Source organism: Suncus etruscus, chromosome 9, assembly GCF_024139225.1.
Source record: "Suncus etruscus isolate mSunEtr1 chromosome 9, mSunEtr1.pri.cur, whole genome shotgun sequence".
NCBI lineage: Eukaryota > Metazoa > Chordata > Mammalia > Eulipotyphla > Soricidae > Suncus > Suncus etruscus.
In genome coordinates, this window is record NC_064856.1 from 46,130,975 (window position 1) to 46,151,534 (window position 20,560).

At 42.1% G+C, this 20,560-nt stretch overlaps 1 protein-coding gene across 1 annotated transcript in view; it reads left to right on the forward strand.

Moving 5' to 3' along the window:
- TENM4 (teneurin transmembrane protein 4) overlaps window positions 1-20,560 on the forward strand; it is a 569,696-nt gene that overhangs the window by 303,122 nt on the left and 246,014 nt on the right. The window contains exon 6 of the mRNA XM_049780241.1: window positions 16,731-16,940. Within this exon, the coding sequence (XP_049636198.1) occupies window positions 16,731-16,940 (210 nt within the window). The remainder of the gene's footprint in view (window positions 1-16,730; window positions 16,941-20,560) is intronic.

The window sequence follows — 20,560 nt, forward strand, 5'->3', positions numbered from 1 at the left end:
GTGGTGTTTGCCTTGCAAGCAGCCGATCCAAGACCAAAGGTGGTTGGTTCGAATCCCAGTGTCCCATATGGTTCCCCGTGCCTGCCAGGAGCTATTTCTGAGCAGACAGCCAGGAGTAACCCCTGAGCACCGCCAGGTGTGGCCCAAAAACCAAAAAAAAAAAAAAAAAATATTTAAAGAAAATGCATCACATAGTTTTTTTTGTTTTTTGTTTTTGTTTTTTTGGTTTTTGGGCCACACCTGGTGACGCTCAGGGGTTACTCCTGGCTATATGCGCTCAGAAGTCGCTCCTGGCTTGGGGGACCATATGGGACGCCAGGGGATCGAACCGCGGTCCGTCTCCTAGGCTAGCGCAGGTAAGGCAGGCACCTTACCTCCAGCGCCACCGCCCGGCCCCAACATAGTTGACATAAATTATCATACATTTGTTTTAAGACAACAGAAAGCAAAATTATTAAAAATAGAAGGAAAATAGAAAAAAAACTAAAAAATAAAATGGAAGAAAAAAGAAAGAAGAGAAAGATCAGTAGTAAGTATATTTGTGAAAATTATTGTATCTCCAGTAAAGTCATTAATACAATAGCAGAAGGTTTAGTAAGCTCTTTAAAAAATATATAAAAGATGGGCCCGAAGAGATAGCACAGCGGTGTTTGCCTTGCAAGCAGCCGATCCAGGACCAAAGGTGGTTGGTTCAAATCCCGGTGTCCCATATGGTCCCCCGTGCCTGCCAGGAGCTATTTCTGAGCAGACAGCCAGGAGTATCCCCTGAGCACTGCCAGGTGTGGCCCAAAAAACAAACAAACAAACAAAAAAATATATATACATATATAAAAGATAAAAAATATACAATAAAGGGACTGGAAAGATAGCACAGTGTTAGGGCATTTGCCTTGCACTAAGCAGATCCAGGACAGATGGTGGTTCGAATCCCGGCATTCATATGGTCCCAGTGCCTGCCAGGAGCGATTTTTGAGTGCAGAGGAGCACTACCAAGTGTGAACGTCACCCCTCCCCCCAAAAGAAACAATAAAAATGGTGTCAGTATGGCAGTTGTTGTTATTTGCATGGGCACAGCAAAATATGGGAGAAATAGAAAGGAAAAATCTTTGGTCTAAAACAGGGATACTTAACTCGTGAAGTATTCTGGCAAAAGACCAACTCCAGGCTCCAGGCATACTAGGTTGTCTAACCCCAAAGTTTTTCTCTGTGGTCCCAGTAATTCTTCTATTTTTTTAAAATAATATCTTTATTTAAGCACCGTGATTACAAACATGTTGTAGTTGGGTTTCAGTTACAACAAAATGAACACCCCCTCCCTTTACCAGTGTAACCTTCCCTCCACCAATACCCCCATCTCCCTCCTACCCCACCCTTGCCTGTATTCAAGATAGGTATAACTTTGAAGCCTTTGAGCTGTTCTTTTGAGCTTTAAAGAACTTTTTTAACTGTTATTTAACAACTAGCCATATTAAGATTTTCTAAGAAAGTTCCATTATTCATTATGTTTTTTTTTTCTATTTTTGGAGGGAGAGGTTGGAATATATCCGGCAATGTTCAGGGGCTAATCAGAGCTCTGCATTCAGAAATCACTCCTGGTTGTTCTTGGGTGACATTATACCATGCTGGAAATAGAATCCAAGTTGGTCACATGCAAAGCTAGCACTTTATTCACTGTACTTTCACAAGCCTTCCACCACATTTTATCAGCCCCAAATCCCTGCATTTCCTCTCCTGTATTGGAAACATGTGGAGCCCTGAAGTAAAGAGAGACACATTCATTGTATATCCAAAATGAAAAGCTTTCCTGAAGAGATTAGCTCTAAGATCAGGTACTCTGGTACCTGACGCACCCCAAAAGAATTTTGGTACCTGAAAGGAAATTTCCCTCCTAAAGTGAAGGGCCTCAGGCATAGGGCAGAGGAGGGGGATTCATTGTCTCTGTGATACTTTGATGGCGCTCAGGCCCAGGGAGCCAATTCCAGAACCCTCGTGGAAATTCAAGCAGTTGAATGATCTTCACTAAACCAAAGTGATAAGGAGAATGAGAGCTACAATTTATCTACCTTTCTACATGGTAAAGAGAAAAACATCACGTAAGGACATTACATGACAGGAAACTGGAAAATGGCTTGCCTAATCAAAAATATATTCACTGCTTGGGGCTGGAGCGGTGGCGCAAGCAGTAGGATGCAAGCCTTGCATGAACTAACCTAAGACAGACCACGGTTCAATCCCCCAGCATCCCATATGGTCCCCCAAGCCAGGAGGGATTTCTGAGTGCATAGCCAGGTAACACCTGAGCCACTGAGTGTAGCCCAAAAAACAAACAAATAAAATATATATATGTATATACATATATTTACTGCAATAATCTATAGAAAATTGCAATCAAATGAGTAGAAAAAGTTAACAAACCTAATAAGAAAAAATGTATGAAGATATGTAATAGAATTCATAGATTAAATATATTTCTGTATAAATGTCTGATATCATAGAAAAAGGTTGATCTTCATTAATAATAAATATTCAAATTATTGGAAGATGTTTCACTTCTATCCAATAAACAAGGATTAAAAGGTGAAACAAGCTGAATCCATTACTCCTTGGTAGGGGGTAGAGCACAGGGGTAGAGCATTTGACTGCATGACTCCTTGATAGAGTACATTTCTGCATATGTGAGGCCCTGGTGTGAACCCTAAAACCATACTACAAATATGACCATAAAGGTTAAAACTCAGGATGCTCTGGTTGGAAGGAGACACCTATTTCTGATGGGAATGTAATCTTCTGGGTTTAAATTTACATTCTCTTTTAGGAAGGCAATTTGGCATTAACTTTGTAAGAGATGTTTTCTTTGATCCAGAAATTTGTTTTATCGCTTTTAAAAAGTTAGGGGATCAATAGGGGTGGAATTAGACAAAATTCAATTCAAACCTCATGCTTCCTTTGAAGTTTGTGCTCTCAAAAAGAAAAATTTAGAATATCTTGTAGTCTTCATTTCCTCAAATGAGAAAAATGGGAATTGGCAACATCTGTCTGGTCCTATGCATGCAGATAAGAGTTGGGTAACAATAAATGAATGCAGAGAAAACGCTGGGCCTGAGTAAAGACAGAGTATATGTGAATTCCTTCACAAACTTTTTCGCATGCATTTTACCCACCCACCAACCACCAACCATAGGGAAGAAAATACTTATTTAGGGACCAAAGAGAGATTAAGAGAGTGTAGCCCTTGTCAACCCATAGGGTCCCCTCATCCCTTCCAGAAGTGAACCTCACCCAGGGGCCATGTGTAGGGCAGAGGCTGTCACACAGCAGGCATCCTTGTGCTGTGAAGAGATGTGTGCACATGCAAATGAAATGACGTATAAGAGGCATAGGCAGCCCCTATTGGAATCACACAGGTACAAAGGGAAGGTGCAGCCCGAATCATTGCCCATTGGTGACAAAGGCCAGGTGTTAGGAAACCATTTACCCAATAGAAGAGGTAGGTTCTGGGAGATATTTTAAGTGTAGGCCTCTGGGGATCCCAGTCCCTAGCCCAGTCTGTATGAGAGGTAAAGTCCAAGCTACTGTCTGTGCTTGTGGAGATTGTAGGGTCAAGTGTAGGGGTGAGGCAGGGCCTGGGGTGGTGAGTGCTCAGTGGGCATTAGGTATGTGTTCAGCACAAGCAGATGCACACAGATACACTCATATACTCACACAAGCACAGTCATACAAACTAAAGTACTCACACAGGCACACATTCATAGATACACATTTTACACATAGATACCCACACACATTTTACATACACAAACACATTTTCATAATTCACGATCTCAAACTATACAATCACACACCTCACAAACTCACACTCAGAAACAGATATTCACACACTCAAAGACACAATACAGACATACAGACATACTATTAAATGAAATTATAAAGTAATTAGCCTAGGACTGGATTCAAAAGTGAGAAAGAAGTAAGGAATTCTTTGGAGATTGGGTATTTGGGGGGCCAAACCTCAGCAGTTCTCAGGGCTTATTCTTTGCTCTCTGCTTAGGGATCACTCTTGGTGGGGCTCAGGGGATAAAAGGGGCGACAGGAATTGGACCCAGGTTGGTTGTATGCAAGGCAAGTGCCCTACCTGCTGTGCTATCTCTCCTATACCAGGAGAGTGAGATTATATGAAGACATTTTTTATAGTGGAGGAGGATATTATAAGATGTCTTGTACAAAACTCCAACTCCAACTTGCTTTAACAAAACAACGATCCTTAAGATCATTTATCATCCTTCTTAGCAAGAAGTCCAAAATATGCCTGGTGACTCCAGGCAAAGTCATAAAAACAGAGTCAGCATCTTGGCTTCAACTAAGATAGTCTGAGGCATTGTGCCCAGATGGTTTGATGTCCAGAGAACTCTATTTCTCTCATAATGAGACTGGACAGTGGTTTATCTCCCCCCTCCCTCCAGGGGACAGGACTGTTCCCATATTCTAGTCAGGATGTGCTAACAGACATGCAGTGGAAGCAAGGATAGCAAACAAAGTCAGGATTCTATTAGTGAGGGCAATGATGTTGGGAGGCAACCAAGAGTGGCGGCTGCAAATGGAATATAAAATAATTAGCTCCACTACCCTCCCTTCAGAACTGTTAAGAGGATGCAGTGAGATAATGGGAGTGAAGGGGTTTCTGAACCAGAGAACACTCTGCACACAAGATGAGTTGTTATTATTCTTATAGAATAATTACAATTCTATCGTAGAATAATAGATGATACTTGAATGCAATCATCCATCCTCTAGTGGTTCTGTGGTCTTCCTCATCAACTTTATGCACATATGCACGTGTGTACATACATACAGAGAAAGAGAGAGAGAATTGTCCAGGAGATATCAGATCTCAACATTTAGAAATGGCCTAGATCCTTTCCTGATGACAAAGTGACAGAGTCCAGCACATTTTGCAAAGGGAAGGGACTCTGACAAAACCTAGCATGGTTTTGAGCCAGGGTGACTTGAACTTCTCTGTAGCTTCCACAATACCCGTATGATGTAACCTTAGGTACATGGTTCAATTTATTTAGACTTCTAGAATTATGGTAGCCATGCCTCTACACAACTGCATGGGAATTAGATATGAAAGGAGCCACACTTACCTCTGACAGCAAGTCAGTAACAGCACCAAATGCTGATTGCTACTTGATGATATGCAGGTATTTTTTGCTCCACTCCTCCCATCCACACACATTCCAGGAAAGGGTGTTCTAGTTCTGTCTATAGGGAGAGATCAAGGTTGAGAACAGGAAAAGTTTCCCAGGGATGTACAGGTACTAAGAGGCAGAATAGCAATGCCAATTCCAGCTCCAAATTTGTATCTCCAAAGTTGTTTAGTATTACTATCACTATCCTTGATGCCCAAGGCTCCATACTACTGTGCTTCAGCTTCATTCTGTCACCTCTCCAGGCCTTGGTTTTCTCATATGTAAACCCCTAGGTTGGACTGGAAGAACATTGTTCATTTTTGCAGAGATGTGTGCTCAGATTGGGGCTATAGTCTGACGTGGGACCACCTCTTAGACCTGCTCTTCCCAATGATCCTTGAACATGTTAAGTCCAAATTTTCTTATTTCTAATAGGGCAGAGTCCTATGATTGCTGTGTGAATCACATTAATTCTGTGTCTATGTAGTGGGTATAGTGTGTTTCCTTTCTGATGAAGGGGAAGTACACAATTAGTAGTAGCTAGCATTATCTTTGGTATTTTTATAAGTAAGTCATCTTGCTTTTGCATAGTTACTTTAAGAACAAAAAAATTTCTGTTATTTAAGAGAAAAATCTAAGGACAGTTCCTTTTAGAAAACTGAAATGAAGTCACTTAATGTTCTGTGACTATATCTTCTCAATGGGGAATCAGAAAAGGCTATATCTCAGGGACTGGAGAGATAGTATAGAGGATAGGCCAATTACCTTGCATGCAGCCAATCTTGGTTCAGTCCCTGGCATCCCATCTGGTCCCACAAGCACCATCATGAGTAATCCCTGAGCACAGAACCTGGAATAAACCCTAAGAACTGCCAGTGGTGCCTTTTTTTCCCTCTCTTCTTTCCATCTCCCTTCTCTCCCCCTTCTTTCCTCTGGTTCCATCCTCCTCTCCCTCATTTTCTCTCTTCCCTCCATATCCTTCCCCTTATCCCTTTTTCTTTTCTCTTCCTCTTTTCCACTCTTCCTTTTCTCCCCTCCCCTCTTCATGCCCTTCCATTTCCCCCCTTTATAAAAAAAAAAAGAACTGCCAATGGTAGAGGAAAGGAAGGAAAGAAGGGAAGGAGAGAGGAGGGGAGGAAGAAGGGGGAGAAGAAATGGAGGGAGAGAGAGGGAGGATGGAAGAGAAGAAGAGGAATCTCAGTGTTGTTGTGTTCTCTCCCCCAAGGGGTTCTGAAACAACCTTCTCTTTGCTCTTGCTTTACTTTTAAGACTGCTGTAATTAATACAGAGGATGTAGATAATCTATGTTAACTCGCCATTAATGTTACCAGCAAGGCCAAGGTCAGTAGTGGGCTATTAGTGGCTGTGTTTGGGAGAGTTAGAAATTGTATACATATCTTTGCACTGTCAAAGCTCCAACCACTAGCCCAGCTCAGCCCAGTACTCCCCAGACAACTGCATATAATAAAGTTTAGAGCTTTCCCTTCTCTAACAACCTCAAAATGTCCTTTCTGTACAGAACATGGTTTAGTATTAAAACTCTTTTTTCTTCTGAATTTGTTCTAAGACCTTCTTCTGTCTGTGTTATCTGCATTTTATCACCATATAACATTTGTGATAATAAAAAATATAAAACCTTCTCCTAGGCTCTGATTTTTAGGCTATTTGGAGCAGACCTCTGCCCTGGAATATGGGGATATACAGATCTTTTCTTCTCCAGTAATTTTCCTTAATTTCTCAAGATTGCAAGAATGCCAATAGACTTTTCTAGAAAGCTTAATTTCTCTCCAAACAAATGCTTTGAAAAGTTTGTAAAAATATCATGGGAGCAAGAGGCTTTGGAACAATAAGTGGACATAGGAAAAGCCAGTTATGATGAGGGCATGGAAGGAAGGAAGGCAGTGATTTCAGGAAGATGCATTTTATAGCATGCCTTTATTGACACCACAGAACATTGTGTTAGTTATATATTATAGGATATTTGGAGTCTGATGGGGATAGAACATGTCTCCTCCATGCAAGCCTACACTATTCCATGAGCTGAAGCCCTGCTCTGTTTGGTGCTATTAAAAAGTATTATAGGGCCGGGCGGTGGCGCTGGAGGTAAGGTGCCTGCCTTGCCTGCGCTAGCCTAGGACGGACCGCGGTTCGATCCCCCGGCGTCCCATATGGTCCCCCAAGAAGCCAGGAGCAACTTCTGAGCGCATAGCCAGGAGTAACCCCTGAGTCTCACAGGGTGTGGCCCAAAAAAACAAAACAAAAAAAACAAAAAAAAAAAGTATTATAATAGAACATATCGAAAAAAATAACTTAAATAATAAGCATGAAATTCTGTATCTATTTAATATGGGGGTCTTTTCTGTGACTTTTGGGTTTTAGTGGGGAATAATTGAGGTTATCCGCAGCAATGATCATGACTGACTTCTATTGTTTTCAGATATCACCCTGGAGTTGCTTCATGAAGTAAAGGATCCTTCCTTAAGATTCTATACAAGACAGTGAATTTCTATAAAAATCTCAGACTGTGGGGCCCATGGATAGTACTGGAAACTCACCACCTCCACTAGTTCTGTGGCTTTGGACAGATAATGGTCTTTGAATTTATGGTCCCTCCCTTGGCTGTTGGGCAATGAGGAAGGAAGGCCTTGGATTTATATATATGTCTTGTGCTTGTGATTATTTTCGTGTGAGTGTTTTCAGTGAGACTTTTGTTGGTCTAGGGTCCCCTGAGAACAAGTGCTGCATTTAAGTACTCTTTTTTTTTATCACAGTGCTCCTGGATTACTCCTGGTCTATGCTCAGAAATTATTCCTGTCAGGTGCAAGGGACCATATGGGATGTCAGGAATCAAACCTGGTTGGCTGCATGCCAGGCAAACACTCTACTTGCTGTGCTATCATTCACACTCAAACAATCTCTCTCTGAGCCCTTGTTGCAGCTGTTATCAGGAGAGCACCTCATGACTTGGCAGGTGTGAACTGATTGAGCAGAGGGTCCCCCTACCATGTGGATTGCCTTGGGAAGTCCTATCTAATATCAGAGCCATCCCTTTCTTCCATAACTTGCTTTTTTTTCCTCTACAACTCCATATTGGAGATTCTTCCCAATATCAAGTCCCTCTGGAATTCTCCTGATTCCAGGTGAGACCTCACAGTCAGATTTGGCTCTTCTTCTGGAGCCTATTTTTCAGTTGTGTAAATAGTGTGTAGGTGTGTATATTTAGAAAACTAAAAAAAAAATGAGAATAAAATGGAAGAATAAAGAAAGAAAAATTCAGTATCAAGTATACTTGTGAATATAATTGTATCTCCAATAAAGTCATTAATACAATAGCAGAAGGTTTAGTAAGCTCTTTTATTTTTTAAAAATAGATTTAAAAATATAATAAAAAGGTGTGTGTGTATGTGTGGCAGTTGTTGTTGTTGTTGTTGTTGTTGTTGTTGTTGTTTGCATAGGCACAGCAAAATATGGGAGAAATAGAAAGAAAAAACCTTTGGCCTAAAAACAGGGAGACCTTCCCCATGAAGTATTCTGGCATAGGACCAACTCCAGTCTCCAGGTATACTAGGTTGCCCAACCCCAGAGTCATTCTCTGTAGTCCTAGTAAAAGCTCTTCACAATCACGGTTGTTTCTGTCAGGTTTATGTAGTTAGAGATTCTGGTTTCTGTACAGATCCACATAGAATTATTTTTTAAACTGGAAAAATAATAAAAGACTTGGAAACAGCTGCTTAGAAGCACTTTCTTAATCAAACCTCCATGTGAAAGCACCAGCTGGCTTTCCACTGAATAAGTGGTCTGTGACCATGGTTTGTGGGCTGCCATAAATTCTGGTGACTGCTCAGCCACACCCACCTGAAAATTTTGGCGACAGAGATGACTGGCCTACCTATGCTATATCTTTCCCACATCCCACAGAAAGTGGCCTCTGATTTGGCTTGTACCTCCAGAAGCCAGGTTAGACCATCACAATAAGTCCCTAAGGATACAGATCCTGGAAAAGCAGCTTAGAGATAGTTCAGCATGTAAGAACCTAGTTCGCAGCTGAGAATTAAGTCACCCAAGGCTCCCCATTTTCCTCACCCCAACACCTCCTTCAGACTTTGCTGTCTCCTTTATTGTCTTGATTTATTGGTTTCTGTGATAGCAGCCCCTCTGGGGAAAAGCTGTGCTAGCACTGTGTCTTGAGGGGTACTCCCAAGTAGAGCTGTCTAGGCACACTGCTTCTTCAGTGAAACAGACCGAGGCTGGAAGAGCACCCCTTTTTGAACACCTGCTATATGCCAGGACAAGGTGGACCCCGCATAGGGGTGCTCCTTGACTTTTCATACCACAGGTCCACAAAATAATGGTATTAACCGCATGCACAACTGCGGGGGAGGAGTTTTATTGATTTGCTCCAAAAAAGTAGATTTTTATGGTATGTAGTTAATTGCTTGCTTGCTTTCCTAAGCCAAATTAAATATGGGTGTGGTTGTACTGGATCCTGGGATGCCAGGCTCTCAAAGTCACATTAGCCTACTTCCTTGACATTTCTCTAAACTAATTTTGATTAAAAAAAGAAGAAGAAACTATTTTGCTCCATGGAAAAAAGAAAGTAAAATAAAACAAATAGCAGGCAAATAAGTTAGCTAACAAGCCTGAAATACAGGCATTGCAAAGAGGAAACCCAAGTTGATTTCCCAGAACATATACCCCTTCCAGAAACCAACTTCAAGCATGGAATTACGATAGTTCCTAAGTACTACTGGGTATACTCACTACCACCCTTTAAAATGTTGCACTAAACTCTGATTTGTAGCATCTACAACATGGACTTTTTACTACATAATTATTTTTCATCAATTTTTCTCCCTCCCTAGAATGTAAGCTTCTGAAGCTTATCATTCTTTCTTATCAGAAAGAGCCAGGCCTAGGGAAGACACAAGATGAAATAACTGAAGGCAGATTTAATGTCTTCCATTTAACAATAAAAAGTAAAACTTTGAGCCAGAGGGGAAAGATGCTTGTCTTGCCACCTGACTAACCTTGGTCATTCTTTGGCATTAAATGTGGTCTTCCAAGCCCCACCAGGAGTGATTCGTGAACATGGAGCCAGAAGTAAGCCCTGAGCACTGCTGGATATGACCCAAGCCTTGTGCCCCAATATACACACTAAGTTGTCATTTGGAATACCGGTTTGTTTCCACTTAGAATATCTATTTTACTGCCTGTAACCAAAAGGCCAGATAATAAAAAAAAAAAAAGTGTTATCAAAGAAATGGAAAGAATGGAACCCTCAAACTGCTTGTGGGAATATAATATGAAGCAGAAATATTGAAAAAATAGTACGACAATTTTTAAAAAATTATGAACAGGTTGCCATATGACCTACCAATTCAGCTCTGATGTACATGCTCCAGATTAGTGGCAGCAACATCTACCCCAAATCTCGTATATAAATGTTTGTACAGACTCACAGGATAGCCAAAAAGGATAATCAAAGGTTTCAACACATGATGGGTGGAACTATCAACTGTGATTTATCTATAAAATGCAGTGACATTTTCTAATAACATGAAAGGAAATCCTGCTCATATTGGATGGACCATGAAAAACATTACTCAAGAGAAAGAAGCATAAAGAGTATATTTATGTTTAATTTCTCAAAATTGCCCAAATTCAGAATAGGCAAGTCTAGAGACAGAAAGTTATTGAATGGTTATCTAGAGTTGTAGATGGGTGGGCAATGGGAAAAACCCTCATATGGGGTTTTGGTGGAGGTGAAAGAAATATACTAAAGTAAGTTGGTCATGATGGTTGACTGTGCTCTGTGAATATTCTGAAAACCATTAAACCATAGACTTTAAGTGGGTCAGTCATGTGGTATGTGCATTAGATTAGTAAAGTTGTCATTACTCTCCCCAATGTTGATGAGTGTAGGTTCATGCCCTGTAAAAAACCAGCAGGCCAATTTGTGGGTCTTGATTGTGTGAAACCAGAGATTAACAGGATTCTGTTCTCCATAATGGGGGGGGGGGGGTAGTAGAGCAGTCAGGCTTTCCAGGCAGGCATGAGGAAGCTTGAAATCATTACCATCAAAAGACCTGTGGAACCTTTTGGCAGAGATCAAAAGAACTGAGCCTGAGAAATTGACTTATGTGCCCATTTCCAGAGTCCATTTTCCCAGCCTAAGTCACAGAGACAAATGACCCAGGCTACTTCTGAAAATAACCACTGTTGGGAGGAGAGTAGAGTTGACTTAAAGGGGGGATAGAAGGTACAGCTAGGGAAAGCAAAGCCTAGTATGGTTTAACAGGCTGGAAAACGGAGATTCTTAAGCTGGGAAAGAGGCTCTTAAATAGGCTTTTCCTGCTGTTTTTCTGTGTGAATACCTTTCTTTCTAAAATAACTTTCCCTGCTTGATAAGAACTCCTATCACAGTTGTTCCTTGGAAAAATAAAAGCCATGGCAATATATTAAAGAATAGAATACAACTCATTCATGATTCTGTTGCCCGGAGGTAAAGGTATAAACAGATTACACGCACATAGCATTACCATGTTTAAACAAATGTCTGGATCACTTTTGATGCAGGTTTGTCTCATGCTGCTTTTATATCCTACTTCCCAGCTCCATAAACATCTTTGCTCAGGAGACTTACAGCATCTGCTAATTAGCTTGGTACTGATGCACCTTAATTTGCATAATTAGGCACTTACTTTTTAACATTAAGGATGTTTTTCTTTTTAACACTTTTGAATGTTTTACTTGGTGCTTTACAAATGATCTGATAGATGGCTGTGTAAGAATATCTTTTGAAAAGCCATGATTCTGATTCTATTCTCAGGTAAATTCCTACTGTCAGCTCAAAAGTTTTCAAATTAGGGGCGAGAGTGACAGTACAACAGGTAGGGTGTTTGCCTTGCACATCCCTAGCTTTGGTTCAATCTCCAGCACCCCTTATGTTCCTGAATAAGTCAGGAGTAAACCCTGGATACCCATGAGTATAACTCAAACATTTTTAATAAAAGGTTTCCACATTAAGTGAGTATATGCCAGTGGGCATAGCTTAGGAATAGAGGCCTGCCTTGCATGTGGAAGCCCCAAGTTCCATTGCTGGTACCATACTCTACTTCATCCTTATTGAGTGTAATCCCCAACACCTTACTACCAAATGAACTCAGAAACCAAGAGTACAGTCTCCATACATCACAACAACAGAGAAGGAGGAAATCATAAGAAAACAAAGTGCACATAAAATTGTATCTACCAAACTGTGTTGCCAAAATCATTGTATAAAATTATGCTTCTCTTAAACATCAATATGTGTCTTAATACCTACCAGATACCTCATATTGCCACTGCAATAGTTTATTTTCTACTAAAAATTTAAATAGAAAATAGAAAAGTATAAAAAATGATATGTGGTCGCTATAGAAGCATTGCATTATTTTTATAGAAGCTATATAAGCAAATAAAAATTAATTATTGCCTATTGTTAAATCCTATTGTTAAATCCCAGTAAATAATGGGTTTTGTTTTGTTTGGGGGGCATAACTAATGATGCTCAGAGGTTACTGCTAGCTCTGGACTCAGTTATTACTCTTGATGTGCTTAGAGGCCATATGGGATACCAAATATGGTGCTTGCCTTGCATGTTGTCAAATAAGTCCTAACTACTGTAGGGTGTGGCAAGAAAAAAAAGTGCCTTATAGAATCAGTGCTGGCCAGACTTTTTTGTGACCCTTCACTGCTCCTATTTTAAACACTCAGAAAAAGCAAGTCTGAGGCCTCCTCTCACACATGCAGACATACAAACACAGCTGTTATTTAGGTACTTTCTGGCTACTACACTTTGAGACATGTTTCTCCTCTCATTTTCTGAGCAACCCTAGAAGTAGGCATTCTTTTTAACTTATTTTTAAATTGTTGTATACAGGTCAGAAAATTAAGGCACAAAGGGTAATTTCAGTGAGTTAGCAATGCTGGAATTCAAATGTAGGCAATCTGGTCCCAAAGCTCACACTGCCAGTTTAGCAGATGCTGGATTAATGGAACAATGCTTTGTGACATCTAATTTGGGTACAGGTATATTTTCACAATTTAAGCAAAATTGGTACTTGAAAAGAATGAGATAAAGTATAGTAGATAGGGTGTTTGCCTTGCACATAGTAGATTGGGATTGAATAAAAAGCACCTATTTGGTGCTATGTATTTCAAACTAGCCAAGAATAATTCCTCAGTGCACAGCATCTCTGTACATGCCCCAAAACCTAATAGGAAAAACAACAGACAACCAAAAAAACCAAATCTATATTTTTAGTACTTTCTTGCACCCTCATAGATGGTTCTATGACCCTAGCTTTTATTTATTATTTTAAATTTTATTCTGGGCACCATGATTTAGAAACTTATTAATAGAGTTTCATCTATTAACTGTTCCAGCACTACTCACTCCATGTCCCAGGGTACCTCACCACACCCCTTTCCACCCCAATGGCAAGCTTCCTGCTTGAAGAGTTCTTCATTTCTATTGCCTTTTCTTCCTATTCTATTTCTTAATACCCCACATATGAGAGAGATCATTTTGTGCCTGTCCCTCTCTTGAATGACTTCTCTAACTCTCCAACTTCATTCATGTGACAGAAAATTTTATTGTTTAATTTTTCTCTTACAGCCAAGTAGTATTTGATTGTTCCTATGGAATCATGTTGAAATCACAGTTTCTTCATACAATTATCTAATACTGGAAACTGGGTTGTTTTCAGATTTTGACTATTGTGAATAGTGCTGCAGTGAACATAGGAGTGCAAGATGTCTTTCCTAAATTAAGTTTTTGGATCCCTGGGGTAGATGCCTAAAAGTGGAATTGCTGGGTCATATGGAAGCTCAACTCCTAATTTTTTGAGAAATATTCATATTGTTTTCTGAAATCATTAGGCCAATCAACATTCTCACCAGCAATGGATAAGTGTGACCCAACCTTAAGGTCATTCAAGTAGGAATTGATGAAGGAAAAGTGGACACAAATCATTGTACATTATATTTCACAGAAACACTTGAGTTACTGTGTGCTCATGAAGGGGCAGACATCCAGTTTGAAGACTTAAAGAGTTGGGTTTGTCAGAATGGGCTTAAAGATTGAGGTGGGTCCTGGAGTGTGGGTGGAGAAGAGATGCTGCAGTGAAGAGAAGCCTGAAGATCCTCAGTTTCAGGTCTCTGCAGTTCTGCTACTATTCATGTCATGAAGCTTGACAGAGTTACTCAGGAAGAAGCTTAGGCAAGTCCTCTGTGCCAGCATATTGTTTTTTCTCTTCTACCTGAAATAATCACAACTCCTACATTCAATCTCTAGCACCCCTTAGTACCCTGAGTGTCTCTGGGAATGACCCCCGAACACCCATTTGTGGGCCAAACACTAAATATGAGACAGAAAAAATGTGCTAGCCCACAAAAATCTTGCCCCAAAAATAGGATTTAAGGGATGAATGGTCAGGAAGGGATACTTCTCCATGTGGTGGTTTTCAACATAATAAACCTCTGGTACATTGACCCTGTTCTACTCATGCTTCTAAACACCAATGTGCATCTTTAGTCTTCACAACTATACATAAGGGAAGAAGTGCCTAATTTAGAAATGAGAAACTGAGAATGATTTCCACAACATCATAGAGTTTGTCAGAAACCATATTGTATTGCAGCCCAGATACTGTTGGACTCAAGAAAGCAGTGTGCACAAGGCATGTTCTGACACTCCTAAGCAGGAGGCAGAAAGTTTGCTGTAAATACAGCATGGCAGGTGCAGTATCAACACTAAAGGCAAGGTTAGCTTATGGCAAAAAAAAATTATCACAATAGTGCTGGTGGCAAAGAACAATTTTGCACCTCCCACTAGGGGAATGGGGAATAGCCCATCGAAGGCTGTATCATGGTCATTGGTCTTTGCTGCATCAGTTACTCCCACTGACTTTCCAGAGAAACACCCAAACAGCCCTATAGTGATTCCATAAGATCTTCTCACCTGAAGTCAGGGGTCCCTATAGAAGTCTGAGAATTGCAGGAGTTGGTGGCTGTGGGATGAACACACTGTCTCAGGTGGACAATCAAGAAACATGATCTGCATTTTTCCAGCTAGCTCTCTTGCCAATCCTCCTTGATAGCTCTGCTAAGTGGTAGTTCTGCTGAGGGTATAAGAAACTTCTAGCATTTCCTGTGGAGTCATAGCTATACAAAGCTGAAAGGGTTTGATTCTGCTCCACTCCTTTTTAATGTACAAGTGGGAAAAAAAGGACAGAAACTTCCTCCCCACTGCTGGTGAGCAGATGGTCGTCTCGTGCTGTGCACTTGTGTCTGTCTGTGCCTGTACCCCTCCTGTCCGCCATGTATTGCACATGTAAACATATCAAAGGTTAAACTATCTGGCCCCAGATGCTCATCCATGCACCTCTAGAGAGGGAGGATCCCAAAGCTGTGGGCTTCTGTTAGACTCGGGCATGCTAGAGACTTGAAAATGCAGCACACTGCATCTTAGATCCCCAGAAAGGTTAGTGTCAGAAAATTCAAAACTTGAGGATCAGACAAAATGTGAGGGCACATTGGGGAAGGTGTTCACCTTATAAGCAGCTAACCCAAGTTTGATCCCATTGCTGCATAGGGTCTCCTGAGCCCTGGTCAGGAATGATTCCTGGGTTTAGAGCCAGGAGTACACCCTCCCCCAACTCCCAAATAATTGAAAGCATCAAATTATACAATTGTTTAATTATAGACTGTTAGAACCAGAGAAATTCAGTATATTAAAATCTGGTATATTAGTCAACAGGTATTAATTTAATACCTGCTGTGTGCAGAGCACTATACTTTTCTAAAAAGATACACGGAAATGAAATAAGACTACTAACATTCTTTCTCTCGAGGAAGTTGTGGAAAATTCAGGATGGGGAGGGGGAGAGGCAAGGAGAGAGAATAGAGATAAGGTTCTTGACTTGCATATAGCTGGCCTGGATTTTATCCCCAGCACTGCATATGTATAATTAATTCCCCAAGTGTCTTTAGGAGTCACTCTTGAACAGTGAGCCAAGAGTAAGCCCTGAGCCCTTCTAATGTAAGAATCCTTACATGTAGACCCATGTGTTGATATTACAGTGTGCCCCAGGTGGAGAGTGGCCTGGATTAGTCTCTCCCAAACTGTCTTGCTTTTGTGGGTCTAGAACCTATGGGTTTAGAATTTCAGGGTCGAAGCATGGTTTCAGAATAGGAATGCCCACAGGGTAACAGTAGTCTACTACCATCTATCTGCTCCTGGGTTCTCCCAAGGGGGCGAAGACTGGGTGCTGGATCTTGCTGATAAGACCTGAAGGGCCCAGATTTCCTGAACCTCAACTCTGCAAAAGGAGTATAAGCCCCACTTTCCACGTGTGCAGCACAGCACCCCTAAGTGTGTGGGGGGACTCCTCCCAGTCGATACGTGTTTTATTTTGCTCCTCGCCCCCGTCCCGTGTGCCTCCAAAGTGATGTTCATTATTTTCTTTTCTGTCTTGTGTTTGTCTTTGTGGCCCGCAGGTGCTCCCCTGCATGGTTCCTCCGCGTCATCCACCCCCGTTGAGCCGTCCCCCTCCCCGCCCCCCTCCCCGCCGGCCAATGAGAGCCGGAGGCGGTTGCTAGGCAGCGCCGTGGCCCCGCCCACCGCGGACTCCGACTCGGAGGACGAGTTTGTCCCTAATTCATTCTTAGTTAGAAGTGGCTCTGCCAGCCCCGGGGGCGCGGCGAACGGTAAGTGCCTCTCTCTTCCTAAGTTGCGCGAGCTGCTGGTTTATTTGTTGCCATGGGATTGTTGATACCGGTTGATTGATTGTCTGCTCCAGCCGCTTGCAGGGGCGGAGGGGCCAGTGCATGGAGGGGATGCAGAATACAGGGGGGGGGGTGCTGGATTGGGGGGGCTTCCTTATCCACACCATTGAGATGCACTGATGCACGCACAGCGACACCTCTAGATGCCTGGGAAGGTTGGACACGGAGACTTCAGAGTTACAGGGAAAAGAAAAGTGAAGTTGCAACAAGATACCAAAGCTCCTTATGTGCATCCCATGCCAGGGATGGTGCCACCCAGCCACTCTCAGGACCCTCTACCCTCTGTCCTGAGCTTCCTCCATTGACCCTGAAAACCTGAGTCTAACGAGGGTCTTGCCCCAGCTCAGTGCTGGCTCCAAAAGTTCTTTACTTTTGCCCTGTGGTCCAGCTGACTGCAGGGAGAGGGCTCTGCGCAAAACAGGCAGATCCCCGAACTCTGCTGTGACTCTATGAAGAAGGGGTGACAGAATGAAAGAACTACTGAGTAACAGATTCCTTTAGACTCAGGCTTTTAAGCCCTGGGCCACTGCTGTGGGATCTGGCCAAGACACTCACCCTCTCTGTGCCTGACTCTACTTCTCTGCAAGGAGGGAATCCTTAACAAGAGAGCTTGAAAGGACTCTAGAGATCCCCTGTTCTTGATTGCTCTGGTTGTTGCTCTTGAAAAAGGAAAATGACCAGCTTTACTCCTGTCCCATGGCCCACGAATGCCAGGACAGTGTATGTGGAGGATGGGGAGATTTGAGAGAGGGTGTTGGGGTCTTTAGGACCGAGAGATAGGTACATTGGTGGTGAATGTGGTGTTGAAATCATATGCATGAGTATTATTCTTTTTTTTTTTTTTTGGTTTTTGGGCCACACCCGGCCGTGCTCAGGGGTCACTTCTGGCTGTCTGCTCAAAAATAGCTCCTGGCAGGCACGGGGGACCATATGGGACACCGGGATTCGAACCAACCACCTTTGGTCCTGGATCAGCTGTTTGCAAGGCAAATGTCGCTGTGCTATCTCTCCGGGCCCATGTAACCATTATTAATAGCATTGTAAAACACAGAATCTCAATCAATAAAAAAAGTCTTAAGATAAAGAGAACCCATGTACATGCCTTGCATGCTTTACATGTGCAAGGCATGTGGATTCATATGCAAGGCATGTGCACTCATGGGCTGTACCACTTGAGCCATATCCCAGACCTGTATATTTCCTGATTCTTAAAAGAGGGGAGGATAATTAAGATTATTACCCCCCAAAATGACACCTTTAGTTGTGTGTGGCTTTTATAGTTAAATATTTTGTTATTGCTCTCATTTCACTAAATTTCTGGCCAGATTCTGAAGAGGCGATGCATGTTCAGAAGTCCATCAGAGAGGTTATGAAGGTCCTGCAATTTATCTTTTATTCAGCTTCATCTTGTGGGATCTAGGGAATCCTGTGGCGTTTCCAAGTTGATTTCTCAAGCAAACATATTTGAGGAGTCTCTAGGTACATTGAGGGGTCCCGGGGGGCGGGGGAATCTGTTGTGGCTTCACAAGGGTTGTTTCCTCTCAGAAAGAGTCACAGCCCAACATGATGCAGGAGGTTAAGTCAGTATTGGGGTGTCTGAAAGGACCCCTCTTTGCTGTCTGTATTCTGGAGGGGACCTCCCAGGTTCAAGGAAGCCTGAGCCTGGCAGAGGGGGACCAGCCTTATTGCACAGAAGTGACACCTACCAGAGAGTCCAAATTGGGCAGTAGGAGGCTGCCACTTAACTTAGACCAAGCTGGAAATGCTCAGGAGAATCAAAACAGAGGCAAGACCTTCCATACCTTTAGGTATCAAAGTGAGACATCACCCAACCCCTAGTGACAAAGGAAAGTGCTGTTTTTACTTCCTTTCCCAGGTAGCACCTCTCCAGAATGAGGAAGTTTGATGCTTCTCACTGTGGTCAGGACCTCAGGGCCTGTTTCAGCAGTCCCAGGAAGCTGTGCACCTATGAAAAAGGTGGTTTTCTGTTGTTCAAGATCACTGTCCCCTACACCCTGTATCTTTCTGTTTGGTCTGTTCATTGAATTGGTGTTGGGGAGGGTCTCTCTCAAAGCATGAGTCAAAACCCCAGCCCCTACACCCCAAGTGCTTAAACTGTGGGGCATAGTCCCTTGTGGACTTGTATACATCCTTAAAATTTTATTTTAGAAATGTAGAAATTAATTTCCATTCCAGAGGTTTAGGCACCAACCAGCCTTGCATCCTGTCAGCTCAGGTTCAATCCCCAATATCATATGAGCACCTCAAAGCATTGCCCCTGAGTACAGAGCCAGGAGTAAGCTTTGAGACCATTTGTGGCCTAACTCTCAAACATCAACCCCTCCCATACCCAAAACAGCAAAAAGAAATTTCCACATGACTTGCTATCAGTTAGTGTTTGATACATAAAAATATTTAAATATTTAAACACATATTTAAAACCCAGAGTTATGTAAAAATATCTCTAACAGAAAGGGGTCATGAATGAAAACACTTTCTGAAACCCTGTTCTATACCCTTTAATTATCCAGGTTTCTGCACAGATTGGGGAGGAAGGAACTGGGTTCCAAGCCCACCACTGCACATCACTCCCTGTTTGACTTCCGGAGTACCATCTGGTGCTGACAAAGATCTCCACATTAGCAGCCTTAGGATTACTTGAACACACACACACACACACACACACACACACACACACACACACACACACACACACACACACACACACACACTTCTTTGTTCAATTCCAAGAAAATAAGCCTTGCAGGTAAAAGAGAAAGCAGGAGATTAAAGTCCTTCATCTTCCCCTGTGCTAATTAACTGAACAAGAGCCATCACTTTGTTGCATGTCGGGCAGCAAGTTGTTGGCATTAGTTCAGTCCGGAGGGGAAATTGGTGCCGGATTGGGGAGTGCCTTGTTCTACTGCTTCTGCTCTGTGCTGCTCCTCTGTACTTCTGCTCTCCAAGGAACCTGCAGCAGACACTTTTGGGTCTTTCTCTGAGCCTCAGATGTTCTGCTCTGAACAGATGACTCTAAAAGCTACTTAAACTTTTCTCCTAAACCTAAATGAGGTGTCTCAGTCCTTAGTGGTCTTGCTACTCTGGGCCTGTTGGGTCCTGAGAGAATCAGCTAGTCTTTCCCCAGGGCTGGAGTTTACCTGCACCTTTTTTCCCCTGAAGCCCCAAATCAAGGGGTCTTCTGTGAGTCTGTAACCCCACATGTACCCAACACTTACCAGCAAAGAAAAAAGGGCCTTGCTGGATTGTGGGCTTAATACATAGAAAGTTTTATTCAATAGTTTTTGTATGAAGAATGCAATATTAATTTAATAGGATGTCTCTTTGTTCTACTTTGTCAATTATAAAAGTAACCATGTTGTTCTCATTTGGACAATACAGGTAAAGTAAAAAAATAAAGTGCTTGTTCTCCAGTAAACCTTTAGGTTTCAGAACTAACAGATTGTAATGCCTGAGCCCAAGAAAATGGTTCAGTGGCTTTCAGCAGAGGCTTTGTATGCAGGAACCTCTGTTTTGATCTGCAT